This window comes from Fusarium coffeatum (assembly GCF_003316985.1).
Source record: "Fusarium coffeatum strain FIESC_28 chromosome Unknown BRIP53273_contig_302, whole genome shotgun sequence".
Classification (NCBI taxonomy): Eukaryota; Fungi; Ascomycota; class Sordariomycetes; order Hypocreales; family Nectriaceae; genus Fusarium; species Fusarium coffeatum.
In genome coordinates this window covers 107,510-132,034 of record NW_022158091.1, presented here as the reverse complement: position 1 = coordinate 132,034, position 24,525 = coordinate 107,510, and the positions used below count along the sequence as shown (strand labels likewise).

Sequence of the window (24,525 nt, the reverse complement as noted above, 5' to 3'; positions counted from 1 at the left end):
GGCCCCCTGTCATTTTGGGGATGGACGCAGGGGTAAATCGATGGTCTGACCCCACTCTTGTTAGCCCTCAGCCACTTGACAGCTGTTGCTGCTAACAAATTCCATGTCTTCTTAGGGGATTCAATAGGAGCTATGGGCCCAATTACGCGGCGTTTGAGCTTGATTGAACCCCACTGTTGCTGATATTCAGCCTGGAACTTGCTTGTGATGCTTCCATTCTTAGATCCCGTCTGGAAACTCCCGTCTGTACAGGGCTGAGAAAGATTGAGAACATCCATCAATATCTGTAACGAAGCAATTGGACAACAGAACAAATGCCAGTATTCAATCAAAATAAGCAGACAGTCATTGAATTTGAGAAACGCTTCTTCATACATACCTCGACTGTTGGTGGTATTGTAACTTGAATAGCCCTCCGAAGCACGATCCAGTCTCAGCAAAGATCAGAAAGCTATCCTTGATCTGGGGTTGAATAAAGCTTCAATAAAGAAATCTCGGGTTCATCTGCAAGACTGTAACCAAATATCAGTCCCCAAGCGCTGTTTGCTTGGGCTGATCAATTGAATCCTCAAACAAAGAATCCATAATGTTCAGTTCGCCTTTCCCAAGGCAAAAACCACCAACCCTCATGAAACAAAGCCATGTAGTCCATGGATTCTCTTTGTGTTCTTTGCTGTATCAGTTTTACAATAACCAAACATGCAAATATCATCAGTTTAGCTCCGTGGTATCATCATAGTACGTCTACCACCCGGGTGCTTGACATGAGAACCATGACTTATAACTTACAAAGTTGATGATATGACGCAACCCTCGGTATGAACTGTAGCTGAGGTACTCATACCCTATCTCAACCTCACTCAAAACTGCTGATCTCAAAGTAAAGGAATATTCTCTTCAGTGTTTTGGACCCTGAGATTCAATCCTCGGACGCCGTCGCCGGAGGTCGTAATGCGGGGCATGATCGGAAACGTACCAGCAGTTACCTCATCAGCTAGCCGATCAACGGAGCTCAGCAGCAGCAATTAACTGATTCAGTGTACCTTTTGTAGCATTTCGGGCACTCTAAACCAATAATTAATTCCAATTGATTCCCTCAAGGTGCGTATCTTCATTGGCTAGCTTCGGTGGTCCCCTCCGAATAGTCACCGAACCTCCGGGAGCTCTCGTTCAAAACACGGCATCCAAACCTTGAGGACCGTATCTTTCAACCCTTGCTCTTAGCTAACCAACTCTTTAAACGCAATTCAGCTCCTCTTCAGATCTCACTTGAAATCCTCTTCACATATACAGGTACGTCAGCAGCTGTCACCGTCGACACCAGTTTCTATCCACAATGTCTTTCTCTCTGGTTGCACGTAGAGCAGCTCCCCGCTTCATCACCTCGTCTCTCCAGACAGCTCCTCGTCAGCAAGCCATCGTCACAGCAGCAGCAAAGTTCACACGTTCAAGCAGACAACAATCCACAATGTCTTCCGACCAGCAGATCGTCTTCACCAAGAACGCCCCTGCGGGTAAGTTAATGACTCTCTTCATTACTACAACACCTATACTGATGATACTCTAGCCCTTGGTCCCTACGTATGTTGAAACTACCCCTCACTGACAGAGTCAAGACATATACTCACCGAGTCTGAAAACAGTCCCAAGCTATCAAGACCCCCAACATGATCTACTGCTCTGGTCAGATCCCCCTCACCCCTGAGGGCGAGCTTGTTGAGGGCATCACTGGGCAGACCCGCCAGGCTTGCAAGAATGTCCAAGCTGTTGTTGAGGAGGCCGGTTCATCCCTTTCCAAGGTTGTCAAGACCACAGTCTTCATCTCCGACATGTCCTACTTTGCTGTTAGTTTTGCCAGAATCGCTAGTCTTCATCCTACTTACTATTCACAGGAGATCAACACCGAGTACGAGAAGTGGTTCTCTCACAAGCCAGCCCGTAGCTGCGTCGCTGTCAAGACTCTTCCCAAGAACGTCGATGTCGAAATTGAGGTCATCGCTCTTCCTTAATTGATTAATTAACCGGAATGAATAAGTTGAAGAGAGTGCAGACCAACCTTTAGTGCGATCAGGTGCAAAACGGCTGCCTGTGATGGCAAAATAGTCTAAACTCAATTACGGAATCGCATGGCTAAACTGCCCCATTGCTCTTGATTGACCACTGGGATGATTTGTCCTTGCTCGACCACTGTGTTGATTTGTCCTCGCCCGATCATCTTATCAATCGTAGCCTTCAGTAAAGTAACGTCGATCGTGAAGGCATTCTCAGCGGCTCGAAGTATGTCGTCGGCTTTCTCCGGAAAGCCTAAAAGGACACCGAGCAGTATATAGCCTGTATGAAACAAGCCATACAAAACATCATGTTGCTTATCGGGTTTTTCATATGCTTCTCTGATGATAGAAGCTGCAACAATCAGGTCGACGGGGAACGGAAGCCCTAAAAGATCTGGAGATAACTGTCTAGGATCCAGAGTGCGAGCGGTACCTGTAAGTTTATGTATCGTATCTACGGTTCGAGCGTTCTCCAGAAGAGAGTCCGAGGCTCCGACCGTTTCGTGCATCTCCATGATCCGACGCCTGTCTTCAGGCACAGGCCCCCGCTTGCAATCTTCCGTAAACATTTCGAGGTAATGTATGCACGCTTCATTGCAAGTATCATGTATAAGGCGAAGTTGAGCTGCCAAAAACCCAACTGATACGCACATGTTTGCGTTTCTTCGGTCCATTTTTCTTTTGCTGATCGGGATGAATGGATTCTCATACAATGTTTGACTGTTGGTTCTGGAGAATTATATGTTGTTGTTGTTGTTGGGTTAAGGTAGGTAATCTTCTGACATGAACAGAAAAGCTCCTGAAAGAACATTGTGAGCATGAATAAATGCAGGAGCTACATAGCGCCAGGGAAGGAATAAAGCTGTAGGAGAAGAACAAATCGTAGGTAGTTAGTTCCCAGCTGTGAAGTAGGAAGCGAGCATGCTCCTTCATCTTGGGCTTTGATACCGCAATCGAAAGACATCAAGATGTCTGGCAGGTAGGTAGGTAGGTGACAGAAGGGATAACCTCGAAGGCTTAGGCTGCTAAAATAAAATAGCCTAGGTGCTGGTCTAAGCTGACATAAAGTGATTAAGTTATTTCGTCTCTTATGGTCTCGGGGACCAACTCTTCTGAGACCCTGAGGCCTGGTTTCACGCACTTGCTTCAGGTGAATCTAGGTAGGCAGTGCCTGCTCATGTATGGAGGAGAAATCCATGCGACAAACATGGACATGCAGAATTTGGTGGTCATTGCACTTCCTCTTCTGAACTGTGGATAAATTCAGGCTCATGAAAAATAGCACAGCTCTATTCTGCATATTATTGAGCTACATGGACTATCTAAGCATTCCACACAACGACTCTGCCATCGACGCCGCTTGCTGCAATATTTGTCAGTTCGCAAAGTGTAGTATATGCGGCGTTGAGACTTACTGGTAAACTTTGTGACGCGGTCACCGGAAATCTCAAAAGGTCTTACGGTGCTAATGGTGTTTTGGTGGGTAGTTTGAAGCTGAGTGTCATCCTTGGTCTTGCCCTTGAGATCCATCTGCCTGAACATGTTCAAAGCAGACTCCTCACGGTGCTCTCCCAGGCCAGGACGGCCCTTTTGCTCAATAGGACCAGCCAGCTGCCAGCCACCCTCACCACCCTTGAAGCGGAAGGCCTCACAGTCGTAGCCAGCAGCGATGATCTCATCCTCACTGGTCCAAATCAGACTCTTGAAGGGAAGCTGCTGAGTAGAGACGGTGACAACAGCACGGGGAGGTTGCTCAGGGCCAGAAGGGTAAACGACAGTGATGCTGCTGTCGTGAGCAGCAAACGCAAGGCTATCTCCACTGGGAGAGAAAGAGACAGAGTGCACCCATCCGGCCGAGTTGTTCAGGTACTCTCCACAAACAGTGTTGAAAGGGAGTCGCTCACCCCAGACTCCAGGGGGGGGACGAGAGTCCATGCCCTTAATGAAGGCGGAAAAGACGCGGGCGTGAGCATCGGTAGATCCAGCAGCCAGAAGAACCGAGTTGGGGTGCCAGGCAACACTGGTGATGGTACTACGGATAGGCTTCTTCAGGTGCTTAGAAACCCACCAGTCGTTCTCTTCCTCGAAGTAGCAGACAGCAATGACCCTGTCACCGGATCCGACGGCGAACTTGTTCTCGGAGGGAGACCAGCGCACGAAAGTAGCGGCTCGGCTGATTCGTAGAAGGACAAGAGTTGGCTTATAGCCCTCAGGAGAGGGTTCCCAGACAAGAGCGTTACGGTCTATGGAAGATTAAAAGGTAAGCCAATGTATCAAGAAATTGGTTTAGGGGGTAGTTCTATATAGACTAACCCTGGGAGCATGTAACAATGCGCCCACTGTTGGGAGCAATGTCAACACCAGTGACTGTCTTATCGTGACCCTTGAGTGAGTCCTTCAGCTTGAAGGCATTGCCAACCTTGCCATATAGCTCGACACTGGTATCGCGAGCGACAGCAAGGACAGACTGATCGGCCGAGAAGGAGTGGTCGGCGATCGGGTTATGGAAGAGGTGGTGAACTTCGGGGGCGCTCATGGTGGTTGTATTTACGATAGGAGGAGCTCTCTACTATCGCTTTGAGTCGATTGAGAGTATGAAGGTGTAAGAATGGCTTCGTAAGGTTCCAACGTTGCCAATGTATGTAGGTTGAGTTGGCGGTGGGGGTGGGGGGTTACGTAGGTACCTGGTAGCGCTGAAGCTCCAGCAGCCAACACCCAATGGAGCTTGGGTGGGCCGTCCATGGGCATGGAGCGGCTGTGCTCATGGTGTGAGGCTGGTAAATCCGTCGACCTAAGTTCGGAAAAATCTCCATTCCATATCAACACCGCTGCACATCCATATCGTCGACCAGACTGCGCCTACTCGCATCACCAGATCATTCGACCAGGTAGCATACTTAGCATCCTGGAACATTGATCGCAATATATTGGACATCGACTTGGAGCCACCTTTTCCCATACAACTACCACAATGGCCGCTGCAGCCACCGCGCCTCGCGGTCTTCAACCAAACTCGTCCTTGCCGGCCAAGGTCCAACCCATTCCGCCTAATCAGACGTCAGTACTTCTCTGTCCTGTTACCTATGGATTATGCTGACTCCAATAGTCTCTATGTCACAAATCTTCCTTCCTCGAAAATCCAAAAGGCCGATCTTCGAACCGCTCTGTACTTGCTCTTCTCGACATACGGACCCGTGCTGGACGTTGTCGCTCTCAAGACCATGAAAATGCGTGGTCAAGCTCACATCACGTTCAGAGACGTGCAGTCTGCCACACAAGCCATGAGATCTCTTGAGGGCCACTCATTCCTTGGCCGCGACTTGGTTAGTAACCCGTTCTGTTGTAATTGCTTCTTGTCTAACTTTGTTTCAGAAAATACAATATGCCAAGTCAAAGTCCAACTTTGTGGCCAAGCTTGATGGCACGTTTAAGATCCCTTCTATGAACGCCGGTGCCGCCAATGTCGAACAGACCGAATTGCAACAGAGCATCTTCAACGCGCCACCTCCTGGAGCAGCACCTGCCCCTGGCTCTGGCCTTCCTCCGAAACCCACCGCGAACACCGACCAAGTTATGGAAGACGCCGCTACACCAGGTGATCGGGGACAGAAGCGAACTCGCGACGAAGAGGATAGTGATTCGGACGTGGCCATGGAGGAGGACAGTGATGATGATTGATGAACCAACGGAAGGTCGGCTACATCTCTAAGAGACGCAATCTATATCCGTCTACTGCATTGCCATCTCTTTGGGTACCCAGAGGCCTACACAGCCTCCCACAAGCCCGAGCCATATCATAAGATAGTTCGTCCTGTCGCACTCGAATTTGGAGATGGCGTCTCCTAGCAAGCATGGGTGGACAAAGAAGGATGGGACACCCGTAATAGGGTGATGCTGTGAGCAAGGTGTTAGTTAGGCCAACCGATCTTGACGATACCCAGAATCATGAATTGACTTGTGCGAACAGCTCTCCTCTCAAGACTTACATCGGCCGATATTCCGCCTACATTGCCGAGTGCCCGGAGGCCAGCCTTGTACTCATCAGGGACAAGACGGCGAAAGACGGTATCAACGTCGAATGCGGGCTCATCTGCGGGTAGGTTGCGTAGAGTGAACCATAGACAAGGAACACGATACGTGGGGTGAAGATGAATTTCGTATTCCACCATAGCAATCTCCGGGCGAGCTCGCTGTCTTATAAGAGCAGCCTGAAATTTCGTAAGATCAACTTGAATTTGATAAACAGTAACATGTATTGAGGATAAGTTACCTCGTCTGCCTCTTCTGCATCTAGCATATCCTTGTCTCCTCCTATTGATACATGATGGCTTTTCTCATCTGAGAAGGAGAACCCATCCAAGTCTAGTGATAGATCTCCATGGTCCAAGTCGAACTCGAGGGGACGTCTAATTTGAATGTACGTCGTGAAACCACCACCATAAGCAAAGTCGGTGCAGAGAGCATTACAGAGCCTGAGTTTCCAACGTGCTCGTTCAGGACCTAGTGAGGCTTGGCAGTATTGCCTGTCGAGATGATGGCATGCCTCAGTAAATTCTTCTGAGTTCAGTGAAGGGAAATTCTCTATACTCATTTTGTTGGATGACCTTATCTGTTCAAAGATCAAGTATGTAGCAGGATGTGTTGAGTTGGGTATCTTCCCACGTGCAACTACAGTATTTTAGGTGCGTAGGTCGGGCCCACGTTGGTCTCTCTCACAGATGCCCACTGGTGCTTGGGTCGGTATAGAAAACGGCGCCACGACTGTTTGACGAAAGTAGTGTGTCGATACATGGAAGATGCAGGCACTTTCATCGTTTACTCCTGCAGAGCTAAAGAATCAGAAGGGTATCTATCTGACATCGAAGAAACAGCAACCCCTTCCAAGAAAGGTATCGTCTGGACTCCCCAGATAGAGTTAATCTGCATGTCTACATTGGGAAACCGCAATTGCATATTCCCTATTGGATTGCACCTCCTGTTCTTACGTGAACGCAAATAACATCTGATGAGCACCTGCCTACAACAAACATCTTGACTGTTGTACGACTAAAATGTATGTTAGCGAGACGCTGAATCCAAGTGCTCGGGCCAGGGCGCTAAACATTACCATTACTCGGTGAGTGCCTTTCCCCGAGCGTCGGCAAATATATCGATCCTTGTACACCCTGGTCTCGTGTCGTGGACGCAGAGCTACCCCAAGCTCCTATTCCTGACACCTCATGCTGTTTGCTGTTCTTTTGCGCCTTTGAATTGTTTCGCCTCTGAAATTTGCTTGAGATTTAATTTGGATCATTCTTGCCAAGTCCTTTTTGGCAATCTGTACAAAACTTGCGTTTCAGTGCATTGTGCCTTCTTTCTATAACCCTCCCGAGTCCTTAACACCTTCCTACAGCGTGTCTCCTGCAGCTGCAGCTCTCCATACCTCCTTTGCTCCTAACTTCCTTAGTCTAGTCCCACCTTGAAATGCAAACACCAGGCCAATGATTCGAGATCCGTTCAACCTCCACCGAAACACAAGCACTTTTAATCGCCCGCAATCTCGAAACATTCCTGCGCCATCGAGGGTCGAGGCAAATGAAGTAGCTATGGCCTTCTCTATGCCCCGAACCGCTCCAGACTTCAATAGTCGCCAACGAGATCTCGAAGATCAATTCTGGGGTTCTGGACAAAGATCCAAGAAGTCAGATCGATTACCGATGTACAAGGACAAACCCTTCGCGATGCCTTACGACGATGAGGACAGACCATGGTGGAAACGCAAGAAGGTGCTGGGTATCATTGCCCTCATCTTTACGTTGATATACTGGTTTGGATCTTCATCCAAGGCTCCCAAAAAGAGGACCGTAACGACCGATTGGAGCTTTACAGGCTTGTCCAAACACGATAAGAAGGTGGACTGGGACCACAGGAGAGATCGTGTGGTAGAGGCATTTGAACTGAGCTGGGATGCCTACAGTCGTCATGCTTGGGGTACGTTTGGCTCCATATCATAGACGACCCATGTTGGCTGACCGATGAACTCAATGCAGGATTCGACGAATTTCACCCTATAAGCAAGACGGGTGAGAATATGGCGCCTAAGGGGCTTGGCTGGATCATTGTCGACTCCCTGGATACCATGATCTTGATGAACCTGACCTCCCGTCTGCAAGACGCCCGCGAATGGATTTGGGAATCATTGACATGGGATCAAGACCAAGATGTGAATACTTTTGAGACCACCATTCGCATGATGGGCGGTCTTCTCAGTGCACACTACTTATCTACCGAATTTCCAGAGCTCGCGCCAGTGCCAGAGGACAAACTAGGACCCGCTGGAGAAGACCTGTATTTGGAGAAGGCCAAAGACCTGGCTGATCGTCTCATGAGTGCTTTCGACTCTCCATCCGGTATCCCATATGCAAGTGTCAACCTTCAAAAGTTCCAGGGTATCGAGTCGCATGCCGATAACGGGGCCTCTTCGACTGCTGAAGCGACAACCCTTCAACTTGAGTTCAAGTACCTTGCAAAACTCACCGGAGAGAAGGACTTTTGGGATAGAGTTGAAAATGTCATGAAAGTTGTCGACGATCAGGGAGCCCAAGACGGCTTGGTCCCCATCTTCATCTATGCAGGCACAGGAAAGTTCAAAGACGAAAACATCCGACTCGGGAGCCGTGGCGACTCATACTACGAATATCTCATTAAACAATATCTTCAAACGAACAAGAAAGAACCTATCTACCAAGATATGTGGTATGAAGCTCTTGAGGGTGTCCGCAAACACCTCGTCACATACACGTCCAAAGAGAAGTTTACCATCATCGGAGAGCGACCTAATGGGTTGGACAATGCTCTCAGTCCCAAGATGGATCATCTTGTGTGCTTCATGCCCGGAACGATAGCATTGGCAGCCACGGAGGGTCTCACAGAGGCTGAGGCACGCAAGCTCCCTACCTGGTCCAAAAAGAATGATGAAGACATGAAACTGGCACGCGAGTTGACGGAAACATGCTGGGGCATGTATAAATACATGGCAACGGGTTTGGCAGCCGAAATTACCTATTTCGAAATCGATAGTGAACCACCGGCGTACGGGAACCCTCGCCAGGGCCCAGCCAACTTTGACCCAAGCCCAGACGCGCGATGGCGCAAGGATTTCACCGTCAAGTCAGGGGACGTTCACAATCTCCAGCGACCAGAAACAGTCGAAAGTCTTTTCTACATGTGGAGAATCACCAACGATAACCGATACCGTGAATGGGGCTGGGAAATGTTCAAGTCCTTCATGAACCACACAGCTGTCAGAAATGGAGGGGGCTTTACGAGCCTGCGTAATGCCAACGTCGTGCCACCCAAGGTACGCGACAACATGGAAAGCTTCTGGCTGGTGAGTCCTGAACTATCAAATCGTCTGGAGTTGAAATACTAACACAAGCACCAACAGGCTGAAACACTAAAGTATTTCTACCTCTTGTTCTCACCTTCAGATCTTCTTCCTCTTGACAAGGTCGTTATCAATACCGAAGGCCACCCATTGCCTCGTTTCGATATGGGGCAGCTGTTTACCACCGGATGGCAAAGACAGCCAAGAGATGTCAACGGGAAGATCGCCGGCAAGACCATCAAACTCGATAGTGGTGAGAAGGAGGCTATCATGCAGGATGCCAAAAAGGCGAATTAGTGGACCCGAGCATTCTTTATTGTACTTTATGCGTGGATCGGAACAAATCTTTGGGTTGTACTACGGTGGTATTAATTGGTTGCATCATCACGCTCTGACTTGAGGAGCAAACAGTAGAATAAAAGCTCAACCAGCGTCTGCTTTATTTTGTTAATACAACTTCTCTTGTATCTAGCGTCCTTTTACGAGTGCCAGAGGAGACCATTTTCGTGGCTTTGCAGCTGCCTTTCTGGTCCAAGCTTAACGTGTAGCAGGATTGCCACGCTTTTACGATATGGTTCGATAGCTTACGAGGGTCTGGTCTTTTTTCGTGGTAGACAAGGAGTCTGATATCAATGGTTCCGTTTCCCCGCGTTATCATGTCGACTCGCAGGAGCATGTGATTGCGATTATGACACGAGGATAAGATGTCCACTCCATAATAGGGACGGGAAGGATTCGAAGCTGATACAGTGAGTGATAACGGGCGGCTAGCTGATCACAGAGAGGATTTGCTTTTGTCGGAACCGAGACCACCTATGCAGGGAAGACACCAGACGCCGTTGGCCGATGCAGGACTGGGCTGAGTTGGAGTGTGGTCGACTAAAGTTAGTGGTTAAAAGCACCTGCTGGAGATGGCTTAGAGGAGCAGGGGTTGTTGATACCGTTGGCCGTCGCGATGAATCCATGGAGATTGTGTTAGACCATGAGAAGTATGGATACCATTGGACCGTTAAGAGCTGGTGATTTGTATTGCTTAAGAGGCTCAACCGCAACGGCTTAAGTCTCGACCGGATACATGCAGTTCAGTGGAGGTATTCAGTCCTATCCCCATACCAAGAATTGATGCACACTCTTCTCCAGAATTAAGAACCCAGCAGTCTGGTCATGGTCCAGGCGGTACCTCCAGCGTGCGGGGCCCCCAGCTAGAAGGCGTTACAGTGGATGACCCCCCGGCTCCCCACCTATAATAGCGTCACTTCCCCCACCAATACGCTCCGAGCTTCTTTAACGCTTTGAGCGTTTGACAGCTCGATCTCAGTGGCGTCTAAGCCCGAGCTATTTTCGCTCAGTCATTTCAGGCTTCTCGAGTTTCAATTTGAATTTCTAGATCGTCGTATTACTGGTCAGATTCTGGTTTTGATTCGATATCGGGGATCCTTTCGGGGCTTGTTCAACGCCAAGCACCAGATTGTCACCGACTCGAATTCAGCCCGTATTACTTACAGTGCTGCTTGTCCGGATGATAAGCCTTGGGCTGGGCACTTCTCCTACCTACTTCCAGCCCCTTCCTACGCTACCTCGACGTTACCTTGCTTTGTTGCTCTTCCACGTTGCGCTGTTTAATTAATCTACATGCAAATCGTTAATCTCGACTACGACGTCTTTCGGCTCCGAACCTAAACATCCCACGTACTTTTCACTTATACTGTCCGCTCACACGACCACCTAATCTACATCACCGAGCTTCAACAATTCGCTCCAATATTCTAATCTCGGTGGCGATATGCCAATCAGCTCATCATACTTGCACAGACGATCAAGATACCAGCAACCCGATATTCAACGCCAAATGCAACCACACTCTCGTGCGCCTTAGAGCAGTAATCATCAAAACGCTGTGACCCTGACGAACCCGACGAACCAGCGACCTTCGCCGACTAATCGCCTACTCACTACATATACCTCACAGTCGCCTCCAATTCACCCCAGTGCTTACAGCAACGAAAATCCTCAGCGAAGGGCCAGCTCCAGTCATCCCGTCACTCGGGATCGACCAAGTGTGAGCTCGGCCCAGGTGCAGCGCGGAAGCACAAGCACAAACGCAAGGATGGCACCCCACGATGTCGAGCGCGGTAGCATTAGCAAGATGAAGGAGGAGTCACTTGCGCCAGGGAGTTCCTTTAGTATGCGCGAGCCCGAGTACAACGATATTCTGCCGCCATCCTACTGGGGCCGCTTTGTTGACGGCTTCAGGCGTGATCAACGGTCAAGCTTGTTCACGAATGACCCTCTTAGCCAGCATGAGGGATCGAGTAGAGTGCACGACGGGTCGCATTACTATGACTTACAGAGTGCTATGTTAGAGACCGCCAATTCAGGTCTAGCGAGAGAATTGAAAGGGCGTCATTTACAAATGATTGCAATTGGGGGTTCTATAGGTGAGTTTCGACAGTGGCTGCGACATAATTGAGAACGAAACTAAGTCATTTCAACGCAGGGACTGGACTCTTTGTCGCATCGGGAAGAGCTCTGGCAGATGGAGGACCAGCATCAATATTGCTGGCTTTTACTATCGTAGGAGCCATGCTCTTTTGTACATGTCAGGCGTTGGGTGAACTGGCAGTAATCTTCCCAATTGCTGGGTCGTTTTCATCGTGGGCGACCCGATTTCTTGATCCTTCCTGGGGGTTCGCAATGGGTTGGAAGTAAGTTTCTTTGTCCGTAAGTATCGAAGCAGGAGCTGACTTGCTATAGCTACGCGATGCAATGGTTGATCGTCTTGCCACTCGAGATTATTGCTGCATCTCTAACCCTTTCATACTGGGACGATAGTCTTACTCGAGCTATCTTCGTCTCAGCATTCTTAGTACTTATCATTGTAATCAACATGTTTGGTGTCAAAGGCTACGGCGAAGCCGAGTTTATCTTTTCCTCAGTCAAGGTCGTCGCTGTTATTGGCTTTATGTAAGTCGTTATTCAAACACTAATACGCCTATGCTGTTGTGTCGAAGCTAACATTCCTCGCTCAGCCTTCTCGGCATCGTTCTCAACTGTGGCGGGACGCCAGATAGTGGCTATATCGGAGGACGTTTCTGGCAGGACCCTGGTGCCTTCAACAACGGTTTCAAAGGAATGTGCAACGTCTTTGTCACAGCCGCATTCTCCTTTGCTGGCACTGAACTTATTGGTCTCGCTGCTGCTGAAACTGCTAATCCACGAAAGTCGCTGCCAACGGCTCTAAAGCAAGTGTTTTGGCGAATCACTCTTTTCTATATAGTTGCCCTTACCTTAGTAGGGCTCCTCGTTCCTTACACTGACCCTCGACTTACTACGGGTACTAGTGACGCAGATGCAGCTGCGTCACCTTTTGTCATTGCTATCGAAGAAGCAGGCATTCAAGTTCTGCCGTCGGTCATGAACGCGGTCATCCTCACTGCTGTTCTATCCGTCGGAAACTCGGCAGTCTTTGGATCTTCCCGTACTCTCGCCGCCCTTGCAAATCTTCGACAAGCTCCGAAGATCTTTGGTTATGTAGATCGCAAAGGCCGTCCGCTCGTCGCTATTGCTATTGCTAGTGCCTTCGGCCTTATTGCCTTCCTCGCCGATCTTCCTGAACAAGGTGCTGTGCTCGACTGGCTTATGTCTATCTCGGGTCTATCAACGATCATCACATGGGGCTCCATCTGCGTCTGCCACATCCGCTTCCGCCGTGCCTGGGCCGCCCGTGGTCGATCTGTCTCAGAATTACCTTTCCAATCCCAGGTCGGTGTCATCGGTTCATGGGTTGGAATCACCCTGAACGTTCTTGTCATCATCGCTCAGTTCTGGGTAGGAGCATTTCCCATAGGCTGGCAGGAGTTGTCAGGCTCCGAGATCGCGCGCAACTTCTTTCATAAATGGGTTGGTGCACCTTGCGTTCTTGCTTTCTACATCTTTCACAAGCTCTATTTCCGCACCACATTTGTGAGGACTCGAGATATGGACGTTGATACTGGACGTCGGGACTTCAACGTTCCTATACTTGTTGCTCAAGAAAAGGAGGAACGCGAAAGCTGGCCGCGGTGGAAAAGGTACTATAAATTTATGTGCTGAATCAATTCTCTTCAGATATAGAAATTGGCGTTGGGTATATATATATAATGACTGGAGACATTGATTAGCATGGAGTTGGGTATATAGCGAAGGAACTGGATTTGCTTTAACTATTTACTATATATGTGAATATCATAAAATACCGAAAAACCAGACTCCGTATATGACTTGTCGGTATTGATACAAACACATCTACGGATGCGGTTATAATGGCAGGAGTTGACTCAGGGACGTTAAGAATGGACTACTAGGAAAAGCTTCGCCATATTATCTACAGAACAGACGATTGTCACAAGGTTTCGATCTGAAAGAGTCTTTACAACTTAATTTCTTGATAGAAAAGCGCTAGTTAATAGTGGTGCCCGGCAAGGGGTCTCCTGGTGGTATCGATACATGTTTGTTATAAAAGCCATTCCTTAATGCCAACCAAGCTGATAATCTGCCAAGCCTTCGTGTTGTGATTCAAACACCCTTTCTACACGAGACGGCGAGACAAGCAAGGGCAAATGTAAGCAATTGGGATAAGAAAAGCTGGTGTTCAAGGGGACGCGCTGTGTTTTCGAACGGGTTTTGTAGGGGTAAAGAATGTTGGCGAACCCTCATGAGTCGTGAGCCGTATGTATGTACGCGTTCGTGAAGACTGAAAATGGCAGCAGAATGCAGTGGTAGAGTGCAGGGCCTATTTCGAACCCGAGTGCGTTCCGTAACAAAACACTCGTCTCTAAAAATCCCAGAAGTCGTCCTTCTTGGTGGTTGTGTTTTGCCGCCGAGAAGGAAGGGGCTGCTGCTCGCTCACGTCTCCATAAAGCCAGTCCCGGTTGGTTCCCTTGCGACCACCCATACCGTCACCAGCAATGTTGATCTTGTGCTTGTCGGTGTTCTCCTTTACCTCGTTTGTGGGTGCAGTGTTTGAGACCGGTGTTCGCCCAGGGACGGGCTTGGTGTTCGCAGATACACCGTTTGTTGTTTCGTCTGTCTCATTGTAGAGCCAGTCTCGATCAGTGCCCCTTCGGCCGCCCATGCCATCGCCAGCAATATTGATCTTGTGCTTATCGGTGTTTTCCTTGACCTCGTTGGTAGGCGCAATGTTCGAAGCTGGTGTTCGGCCAGGGACAGGCTTGGGGTTTGTTGGCTCGTTACTGGCTGCCTCATTCGTTTCGTTGTAGAGCCAGTCTCGATCGGCACCCCTTCGGCCACCCATACCGTCGCCAGCAATGCTGATCTTGGGGCGTTGGGTCGAGGGAACGTCAGCAGCGGCCACGCTGGGCTGCTTGCGAGTAGGAATGGACTGAGCGACTTCTTGAGTCTCTCCATATAGCCAATCCCTGTTGGTACCCTTTCGGCCTCCCATGCCATCACCAGCGATGGTGATTTTGTGATTGTCGGTGTTCTCGACCGGGCGGTTCTCCTTTTGAGTCGCCGGCGACTTATCGTACGTATCCCATTGGTGGTCCATCATTTGAACAGCCTTCTTGTGACCTTCGGGTACGCGTTGCTGTGAGTGGGCTGGCGAGTTGTCGGCGATATCGAAGTGGTGGTCGAAATCCTTGCCGCGGTCCTTCACGTTGGTAATGTTGCCCAAAGCGCGCTCGTTGTTTCCTGCTTCTTCTATGTTAAACACCTGGTTCTTATATAGTCCGAGGCCCTCATTGTGAGCGTAGCCAGGGGGGTGGGCACCGGGACGTGGCGGCTGGGGCACTCTCTCACCGTCGTCAAGAAGCTCAAAGTGTGGGTCGGCATCACGTCTAGACTTAGATGCATGGTGGACCGGGGTCTCGTCCATAGCGTCCCTGTCGGTATCCCAATGGCGAACATCCTGAGCTCTCATTCCCTTAGATGGCTTCACTTTTTGGGGCGTGGTGAAATCGTCGAAAGACCATTGACTGTCACGTTTGGTCTTGGGCAGGTCATCAAAATTTGTGCCCTTTTGAGGGCTGTCCTGAGGATCACTGCCGTCTGCGAAATCGAAATGAGAGTACTTCTTAGGATGGGGCTTGATGTAGCGCTTGTTCTTAGGTTGCTGAGGCACCTCAGGTATGTCGACATCCTCCTTGCCGTCGAAAATACGGGAAGGCTGAAAGTTCTTACCCTGACCGCCCTTCGAGGGCGACATGGCTCGACGGCCCGCGCTTGGTGACGTGGGCTCGTCTCCTAGAATCTCGGTGAATGATCGCTGGCGAGGCCGGCTACCCGCATAGGGGGAGACAACAGCGGCAGGCTCAGCATCCTCAAGCTCATCCCGGGGCCCAAACAGCCTCAAGGATGCGTGGGGGTCACGGAAGGCGTTGTTAGAGTTTGTTCGGTTTCGCGCAACGGCCTCGTTATGACTCGGGGCGGCAGGGGCGGCAGTGCCCGCATTCTTGATGCATGACTGAATGAATGCGATCTGCTCTCGGCTATCTCTGATGGGCCAGTTGCGACCAGATTTTCCAATCACTTCAACTTGCTTCAAAAGCGAACCCTGGTCCCACTGGAGTCGGATCTGGACAATCTTGCCGGCTTCATCGAAGGTAACGAAGTGAGTCTGAGCAGAAAATAATCAGCATATGTTTGAGGTGGATGCGTAGACAGACAACATACAATAGGGAGATAAACGTCACGAGCAGACAAGAAGTTGTCGTCAAGACCAGGAAGATATGGGCCCCCGCTTGTTTGGAAGCCGAGACCTGTGTCAATTTCCAAGACAATGACGTTTCCGCCATCAACAATGTTGAAGACTTCCTCCTTCTTCTTGGACACCTGCTTCTGAAGTCCGTTGAGATGCTTAATGATCTGGGTAGGACCAGAGAAGGTTGTGGCTGTAGTAACGTAGTGCAGCGCCGCGGTATCAGCCAGCAGCGACGAGCTGGGCGCAGCTAGGAACTGCTTGTAAGTGGCCGCCATGACGATCACGGAGGGGAATGCGGGCTGTGGATAGTAAGGATCGTTGTTGGTGTATTAAGTAGTTGGCGATGGAAAGAGTGAACACAAAAGTCGCAACCTGATGCGACTGAAATAGAAGAAGAAGAGATGATGATAATGAGAGAAACAATTGGGGAGATGGCCGATAGATGAAGGGAAGAAAGAAAACACGGATGGATTCAAAACAAGCACGTGGAGTAGGAAGGTACTGCTCGTACAATACAATACAACAGCAGGTAGGTACCTTGCAGTGAAGACGGGCAGGATCGTAGCGGGGGTACCTGCTTGTTAGTTGACGTTAGCTCGATAGAATGGATGTCATGACCCCCTTGCTTTACGCTTTACGTCTTCTACAAGGGGTATCATCTCCCTAATTTAGCACGAGGAATCTAGGATGCTTGTCGATGGCGCAGTCAAGAACCAAACGTTGCTGGTCTTGGCTAGATCTGAGGACAAGCTGGGGAAATGAAAGGGATGAGTGCCCTGGTCCAGAGCGATGCATTTACGATACCTGCCATTTACAGGCCATGAACATTCATGCAGACGATCCCTCATGACGAAGTCTTTGGAGTCGTTGCCAATGGTTCCTGCCCTTCTTGGAGTGGTTATCAAGGGCAAACTCAAAAGGAATTGAGTTGCGCTGTGGCTTCAGGGACGCTCCATATGACCTCGCAATAGGACTCGTAGGTTCCGGATATACTATGGCGCATTAATCATGCTTTAGGGTCTCCCGATATCAGATTTCATCTGGTCACAACAGCTTCATCTACTGCACCATAATTATTATTTGTTTTGTTTGTTTAGTTTGTTTATCTAGGTGATGTCGTATTGGCACTAGAATCTAACACGGCCCTCAAGTCAGCCATGAAACCCAGGAGACCCGCCGCGGGGTTTGGGCCAGCACGGCCGCTCTTGCTCTGGCTCCCATCACCTTTAATCGTTCATTCTCAACATCCCTCTTCTGCAATAATTAGGAAGTACACATAACGAGAACCATATTGGCAAGAGCTCATTGACGTCACTTTGACCGATCTCGTTATCGACAGCTTTGCTTAGGGGAATAGCAGGGGTTACCTTCGAGAAGGGTAAGCAACTTCCCAATGTCCAAGATCGACCTTTTACAGGCATGACATTGACGATGCCCCTCATCTGGGGTTACTCTCCGGAACTTTGTCAATGCATTGTTTGTTATGTTGTGAGAATTACGTGCTTGTTGTATGCTTATTGTACTCTGCTCAGCACGTGTCATGATTAGAGGCTGGTTACCGATCTCATGGTCGAGCCAATGCGACCTCTTGACTTAGATAGCCTCTGCGGCTTCGAAAACTAATGTATCGTACCTGAAAAATACGGAGCTAGCCTGATTCCCGGAACAGTCAGGGCCAGGGGACACATCGCAACGCTACTCCACAGCGTTTCAGCTTCTTAGCGCTTTTCCTCTTAGGGAGCTTCCGACAATCAGTTTCTCGTTGTTACAGCCAACAGAAGCTGTTTGGACGTTGAAGATGACTTCTTCTCGTGGGTCACGTTGCTCTTAATCATTTTGGAAGATGATGATCTTCATTGAATAGATAGCCCTTCTTTTTTCTCATATCACATGCACCCTCTGGGTTTGCTGAATCTCTGTTGATTTGCAGGGTTCAAGCTTCACATTGGTGTAGAACTCTAGGGTATAAGAGGTCAATATACGTGTGTGTTTCCAAGCTCAAAGCAGAGCATTCTTTCTCTTCTCTTCACTCGTGTGAGCTACCTAAACTATCTAAAGGTGCGCATGTGAGATTCTCGGCATCCATTCACCCTGTTAACACTCGAGATGTCATTTTGATTCTTCATCGATGCCCACTATCCGGTGTACCAAAACACGCACCACAAAGTCACTCTGTTGGTTGAAGCTACGCGATGCTGTCCAAAACATCAGTGAAGGGCAACTCTTCTGGCCCAAGTAGCACATAAAAAACATCCTTAAACCTAATTACATCTTTTTTTCGGCATACATTGGTGATTCTGTGTAACTTATCACGGGTATCGATCACTAACCTTGACTTCGAAGTGATGACCAATGACGTGTAACAGCCAGTGTGGCGGAGCTACGCCACACCAAGGTACTCGAAACAGCTGTCGCCTCACTGAGTTGCTGACGTGCCTCGTAACTCGTAAGGAGCAAAGTGTCCTGCCTGCAAGTAGCTTTGCTTTGCATCAACATCTTACCTGAACACGACCTCGAAAGCGAAATTGTAGCATCTACGAGCCCACTGCTACACGAAACTCTGCAAATTTGCGAGATCCTCGCGCCCCTTGACTCGTTTGGTGTCTTCATGATAGCTTTACTTTAAGCTCCGCCGCAATGATGAGGTCCTCAGCCTGGGCCGCATTCTCATGGCGCGCCCTGGTCTTCACACTGCTCTGGACAGCGGTGATAGCGAAACAGGACAAGCCGACGGTCGACGCCTCTGTTGCCAAACACCCTCCTCTAAACCTGAATTACTTCGAAGATAGCGACGTTGTGGTCTTCCAAGATATCGAAGAGAGAAATATCTGGAGGTCCGATGATGCAGGCAAAACATGGGCGCAAGTTTCCACCATCCCCGACCGAAGCGCTGTCTTCCTATACCTCCATCCGTTCGAATCCCAAACCGCGTTCGTTCTCACCAAAGATCGAAAGCACTACAAAACCGAAGACCGTGGTAAAACCTGGAACGAGTTCAACAGTGGTTCCATGCCCAGTGCATTCCAGCCAGATACCCTAGTTTTTCACGCCGGCGACCCGAAGCGAATTATCTTCAACGGCATGAACTGTGATGGAATCTTTTGCGACGAAGAAACAACATACACTACAGATGGGTTTAAATCTGTTAATAAGTTGCGTCCTAGCACCTCAGGCTGCTGGTGGGCCAAAGCGAACCGTGAATTCACCACCGGTGATGCCGACTTGGACAAGACCAGGATCCTGTGCATTGTTACCGACCCCCTCAGTCTATTCAAGACAAGCCAGAGACTGCTTGTTTCCGATAACTTCTTTGCCAAGGGCAGCGGTGGAAAATACGATGAGTTTGAGCCCAGCTTGGATGGCCACCGCGACGTAACCGGCGTCGTTAGTGTTGCAGCAGTCAAGAGCTTTATTCTCCTTGCCTCGTCATCTGTTGGAAGCGATGAGATGACCCTCTTCGTCACGAGGAATGCTCAGCAATGGCACCGGGCCATTTTCCCAACGGACGACAGCCACGACCATTCCCATAAGATCAATCAAGAAGCTTACACTGTTCTCGAAAGCACCAACTACAGCATTCAGGTCGATGTCATGACCTCCCACCCGTCTTCTCCTATGGGTGTTATTTTCACCAGCAACTCAAACGGCACATACTTTACAGAGAACGTCCCTTATACCAATCGCAATGTTAAGGGCAATGTCGATTTCGAGAAGATCAGCGGGATCCAGGGTGTCTTCCTGGTCAACACCGTTGAAAACGGCAAGGACGTCGACGAAAAGGGTGTCAAAAAGCTTGTGGTAACTCAAATCACATTTGATGACGGCAGGACTTTTGCGCCTGTCAAGGCGGGTGACGATCGCATCCACTTGCATTCAATGACCGATATCGACAACATTGGTCGTATCTTCTCAAGCCCAGCCCCCGGTCTCGTGATGGGCAATGGAAACACTGGCGCAGCTCTTGGCGAATTTGCCAGTTCCGACCTTTACGTTTCCGACAACGCTGGCGTATCATGGAAAAAAGCGCTAGAAGGTCCTCACAAATACGAATTCGGTGACACAGGTAGCATCCTTGTTGCTGTTAGAGATTCTCTTAAAGAGGATGTCGACAAAGTCTCCTACTCTTTGGATTATGGAGAGAAGTGGGAGTCAGTCCCGCTACCCGATGGCCTCAAGGTCAGGCCTGTCATTCTTACAACTACCCAAGACTCGACAAGCCTCAAATTCCTGCTTGTTGGTGAGAAGGATAGGACATTCCACATGATTGCCATCAACTTTGAGGGTATGGATAAGCGCCAATGCGAAAGCAAGGACATGGAGTCGTGGTATGCTCGTGTCGATGACAAGGGAGAGGCTACTTGTATCATGGGCCACAAACAGACATATAACCGTCGCAAGAAGTCAGCAGACTGCTTCCTGAAAGCAGATTTCCGCGACCCCGAGCCTGTTATCGAGAACTGCGAGTGTACCGATGCCGATTTTGAATGTGACTACAACTTCCAGCGAGACCCCGAAGATAACAAGGTCTGCAAGAAGGTCGGTCCTATTCCCATTCCTGATGGATCCTGCAAGGGCAAGGAGGAGACGTTCAAAGGATCATCTGGATGGCGACTTATCCCCGGAAACACTTGTACGCGCAAGAGTGGTGCTCAGAAGGATGACCCGGTTGAACGCAAATGCTCTGATGGTGCCAGCTCGGGTGATGGACAAACACCCGGTACTCCAGCCAGCGGTGAGATTTCGCTTAAGGTGAACGAGTTCCCAGGCACCAAGGGACAGGACATGCAGAAATTCTACCTCATGGGTGTCGATTCTGGCAGCTCAGCAGATGAGGTTGTCATTGCTCGACCGATGGGTGAGAGATCGCCGGACGGCACTGTGGAGGTCGAGAACAAGCTGTGGATCACCTCTGATCATGGCAAGAACTGGAAGCCCATCCTCGAAAAGGAGGATATCCTCAATATCAACCCCCACACTCATTTCAGGGAGGTTGCTTTCTTCCATACAAAGACCAAGAAGGTCATCTATACGATTGATCGTGGCCACAGCTTCCACAGTTTCGAAGCACCATTCGCCGATCCCTCTGCTCATATGAGTTTCCACCCAGACAAGAAGGATTGGATGATCTGGATTGGTAAGCGTTGCGACGATATTTCGGGAAGCAAGGACTGCTACCCAGAAGCTGCGCTCTCCACTGATCGTGGTGACAATTGGAAAACCCTGTTGCGATATGCAGTCAAGTGCGAGTTTACAGGAAACTCTGCCTTCAATTTCCGCCCTCAGAAGCAGATTGTTTGCCTCGCCCACAAGGACGAGGATCCCGACAAGGACAAGACTATCATCACTATTGAGGACTTCTCCCCGGATGACAAGCTCATCCACAACGGCACCGTGGCAGCTTTTGCTACCATGAACGAGTTCATTCTTGCTACAGATGAGGTCTCTGAAGGTGGCAAAGAAAAGGCTGGACTACAAGCTATTGCCAGTATGGACGGACAGAGATTTGAATCAGCCCGTTTCCCTGACAACTTCCACGACTCTCACTCATCGTTGTACACCGTCCTCGACAGCTCTAACCATGCCGTCAACTTGTTTGTCGCCACCGATCTTTCCGAAGGCCACCGTCGCGGTTCAATCATCAAGAGTAATTCCAATGGCACCACATATGTCCTCAGTGCTTCCAATGTCAACGCCGACGAATTGGGGTATGTGGATTTTGAGAAGGTTGCTGGTCTTGAGGGTGTCACTCTAATCAACACTGTTGCAAACCCTGACGACAAGAAGGCCACGAAGACGATTCAGACCAAGATTTCTCACAACGATGGCGCCGAGTGGACATTCTTATCGCCCCCAACAAAGGATGTCAATGGAAAGTCGTACTCATGCAACTCTTTGGGAGACGGTAACTGTGCCCTTCATCTACACCATTATACTGAACGCGAGGATAAGGGCAGGACCTTTTCTGCAAGTACGGCTGTTGGTCTGATCTTTGCCTATGGAAATATTGGTTCAAGCCTTGGCAACATTAAGGATGCCGATACTTTCATGTCAGCAGATGGCGGTATCACCTGGAAGAACGTTAAGAAGGGTGTGTGGACATGGCAGTACGGTGATCAGGGCTCTATCATCGTTCTTGCACAACGCGCTACTCGCGCAAACGCTGTCAAGTCAAAGGCTGTCTCGTACTCAATCGACGAAGGCAAGACTTGGACTGATTACGAGTTCAGTAAGAATGAAGTTACTGTCCAAGATTTGACATCCGTTCACAGCGGAGCTTCCCGGAAATTTTTGGTTTGGTACCGAACGGACGATAAGAAGATGTTCGCGGCCAATCTAGACTTTTCAGGACTGGCGAACCAGCCCTGCAAGTACTCGGATGGTGATTCTTCGGACTATGATCTCTGGTCCCCCAGACATCCTCTCCAAAAGGACGACTGTCTTTTCGGACACAAGGCCAAGTACCTGCGAAAGAAACCGGGTCGCAAGTGTTACAATCAAGCGAGTATGTCGCGCCTGCGAGAGTATGAGAATTGCGAGTGTACTCGAAGAGACTTCGAATGGTAAGTGACCTCATTGCCCACAAACAATCCACAACAGAAGCTAATACGATATAGCGCATACAATTTTGAGCCTGACAACCATGGACAATGTAAATTGGTTCCAGGTCATGAAGCTCTTTCACGTCAGGAATGGTGTAGCCAACATCCTAATGAAACCACTTGGTACGGGTCCTCAGCCTATCGACGCATTCCATTGACGACCTGCGTGGGCGGCCAAGAGTTAGACCAGACAAGCGAGGAATGGCCTTGCCAGGGACATGAGGAAGAATACGAGCGTAAGCATCGTGCTTCAGGCTGGGGCATCTTCTTTGCTATCGTCGTTCCTATCGGAGTTGCAGGCGCGTTTGGTTGGTATGCCTATCGCAACTGGAGTGGAAAGTTTGGCCAGATTCGTCTGGGTGATAACAGCGCTACCTTCGACAGTGAGCAGCCTTGGATTAAGTATCCTGTTATTGCTGTCTCAGCATTGGCGGCCGTTGTTGCTTCTCTACCACTTGTCCTGACTTCCCTGTGGCGTACTACCACTGGAGCTTACGAGCGTATCTCGAACCGAAGCAGAGGTGGCAACTGGTCGAGACGATACACTACACGGGATAGCTTCGCCCGAGGAAGAGGTGACTATTCCATGGTTGACGATGACGAAGGTGAGCTGCTTGGGGAGGAGAGCGATGAGGATGTTTAAGGGGGTGCGACTGTACGAGCTATGATGGGTAATTGAGGATCAGAACTGAACTGTACGATGGTGTGGTGTTCTACTGGGACACATTTTCTTTTATTGCCTGAAAAGATGAAGCGATGGAATGATGGGTCTTTTTCGACAAGTTGAGTACTTGTATACGGAGGATATAGAGAAGAAGGAGAGGCAGACAGCATGATATAATTAAATCATATGTATTTTTTGGTTATCTACTCTCTCACTATCTGGATTGAGGACATGTCCAGTTGCTGAGATCGCTCCTAGGGGTCAGTAGCAGCCTCTTTCAATAAGCAACGTCCGGTATGGTGTAGTGGCTAACATTTCGCGCTCTCATAACCTGAGAGATCAGTACCGCGGAGCCCAGGGTTCGATTCCCTGTACCGGAGTTTCTCTTTTTCTCTCTTTTTACTATATGTCTGGGGTTCCTACTGAATCTTGTTATTCTTATTGCTTTTTGCTTTTCCCGTATACTTATACCATGTCTGTATATTCCGCTCCCCTATCCGCCTTACATGCACCGCACAGGTGATGCGCGCATGCTTTGACTTGTTGATGAAGATCTCTGTTGCTTTTTATCAGTCTAGAACAAGGTGTCAACTAAGACTTGCATAAACTATTCTAGGCACAGACGAGGACAGGGGCAGATGACTGCATATGGACGCTTGTTCCAAACTGATGTTCCCTTCCGAAATGTATGCAGAGCACTCCGTATGTAGTATCCGTAGCTTGGTGACATATGCCGGGCGCATCGCAATCACACTTCCCGTGCTATATCCTTGTTATCTGCATGACAAAGGATGCATGCAAGTGCTTAGGCATAACATGTGGTATTATATGGGAAGCTGTCTGGGAACCGCAATCGCCTCTTGGCTAACTTGACGGGTCACAAAATACAATGAGTAGCTGTTGGAGGGAATAGGAGAATGAAAGTCCAGATAGATTCATGTGCCTTGGTGATGGGCACATGTTCACATTCTATTCAGCTTCAACTATATGGCTAATATATGCATCCAATTTCCACCATGCTTGCCAGCTGGCAGGCTGCAACTATAACCAAAACCTAAGTGCCAATGCAACAGCTCAATATATAGCATCAAGTAGCCAATGACAAGATGCAAACTCCTCAACTCCATCCAATGAGTAAACGAGAC

The 24,525-nt window shown here is 49.2% G+C and overlaps 8 protein-coding genes across 8 annotated transcripts; 5 read left to right on the top strand and 3 right to left on the bottom strand.

Annotated features, from left to right (window-relative positions):
- Positions 1-1,336: 1,336 nt before the first annotated feature.
- On the top strand, positions 1,337-2,009 carry FIESC28_10360 (uncharacterized protein; the record flags this gene model as incomplete). The annotated part of the gene is made up of 3 exons (XM_031164492.1): positions 1,337-1,514; positions 1,568-1,581; positions 1,644-2,009. The coding sequence occupies 3 exons, from the start codon at positions 1,337-1,339 to the stop codon at positions 2,007-2,009; spliced, it is 558 nt and encodes a 185-aa protein (XP_031011444.1).
- Positions 2,010-3,373: 1,364 nt separating this feature from the next.
- On the bottom strand, positions 3,374-4,587 carry FIESC28_10359 (uncharacterized protein; the record flags this gene model as incomplete). The annotated part of the gene is made up of 3 exons (XM_031164491.1): positions 3,374-3,414; positions 3,467-4,294; positions 4,365-4,587. 3 exons carry the CDS (start codon positions 4,585-4,587, stop codon positions 3,374-3,376), a joined length of 1,092 nt encoding a protein of 363 aa, XP_031011443.1.
- Positions 4,588-5,022: 435 nt separating this feature from the next.
- FIESC28_10358 (uncharacterized protein) lies at positions 5,023-5,729 on the top strand (the record flags this gene model as incomplete). The annotated part of the gene is made up of 3 exons (XM_031164490.1): positions 5,023-5,108; positions 5,158-5,374; positions 5,424-5,729. 3 exons carry the CDS (start codon positions 5,023-5,025, stop codon positions 5,727-5,729), a joined length of 609 nt encoding a protein of 202 aa, XP_031011442.1.
- Positions 5,730-5,780: 51 nt separating this feature from the next.
- FIESC28_10357 (uncharacterized protein) lies at positions 5,781-6,642 on the bottom strand (the record flags this gene model as incomplete). The annotated part of the gene is made up of 3 exons (XM_031164489.1): positions 5,781-5,945; positions 6,038-6,259; positions 6,322-6,642. 3 exons carry the CDS (start codon positions 6,640-6,642, stop codon positions 5,781-5,783), a joined length of 708 nt encoding a protein of 235 aa, XP_031011441.1.
- An 889-nt stretch (positions 6,643-7,531) lies between these two features.
- FIESC28_10356 (uncharacterized protein) lies at positions 7,532-9,714 on the top strand (the record flags this gene model as incomplete). Its single annotated transcript, XM_031164488.1, has 3 exons — positions 7,532-8,021; positions 8,081-9,420; positions 9,478-9,714. The coding sequence occupies 3 exons, from the start codon at positions 7,532-7,534 to the stop codon at positions 9,712-9,714; spliced, it is 2,067 nt and encodes a 688-aa protein (XP_031011440.1).
- Positions 9,715-11,524: 1,810 nt separating this feature from the next.
- Positions 11,525-13,509, top strand: FIESC28_10355 (uncharacterized protein; the record flags this gene model as incomplete). The annotated part of the gene is made up of 4 exons (XM_031164487.1): positions 11,525-11,855; positions 11,915-12,122; positions 12,172-12,381; positions 12,447-13,509. The coding sequence occupies 4 exons, from the start codon at positions 11,525-11,527 to the stop codon at positions 13,507-13,509; spliced, it is 1,812 nt and encodes a 603-aa protein (XP_031011439.1).
- Positions 13,510-14,230: 721 nt separating this feature from the next.
- Positions 14,231-16,392, bottom strand: FIESC28_10354 (uncharacterized protein; the record flags this gene model as incomplete). The annotated part of the gene is made up of 2 exons (XM_031164486.1): positions 14,231-16,033; positions 16,090-16,392. The coding sequence occupies 2 exons, from the start codon at positions 16,390-16,392 to the stop codon at positions 14,231-14,233; spliced, it is 2,106 nt and encodes a 701-aa protein (XP_031011438.1).
- A 2,362-nt stretch (positions 16,393-18,754) lies between these two features.
- On the top strand, positions 18,755-23,359 carry FIESC28_10353 (uncharacterized protein; the record flags this gene model as incomplete). Its single annotated transcript, XM_031164485.1, has 2 exons — positions 18,755-22,677; positions 22,732-23,359. The coding sequence occupies 2 exons, from the start codon at positions 18,755-18,757 to the stop codon at positions 23,357-23,359; spliced, it is 4,551 nt and encodes a 1,516-aa protein (XP_031011437.1).
- Positions 23,360-24,525: the final 1,166 nt, after the last annotated feature.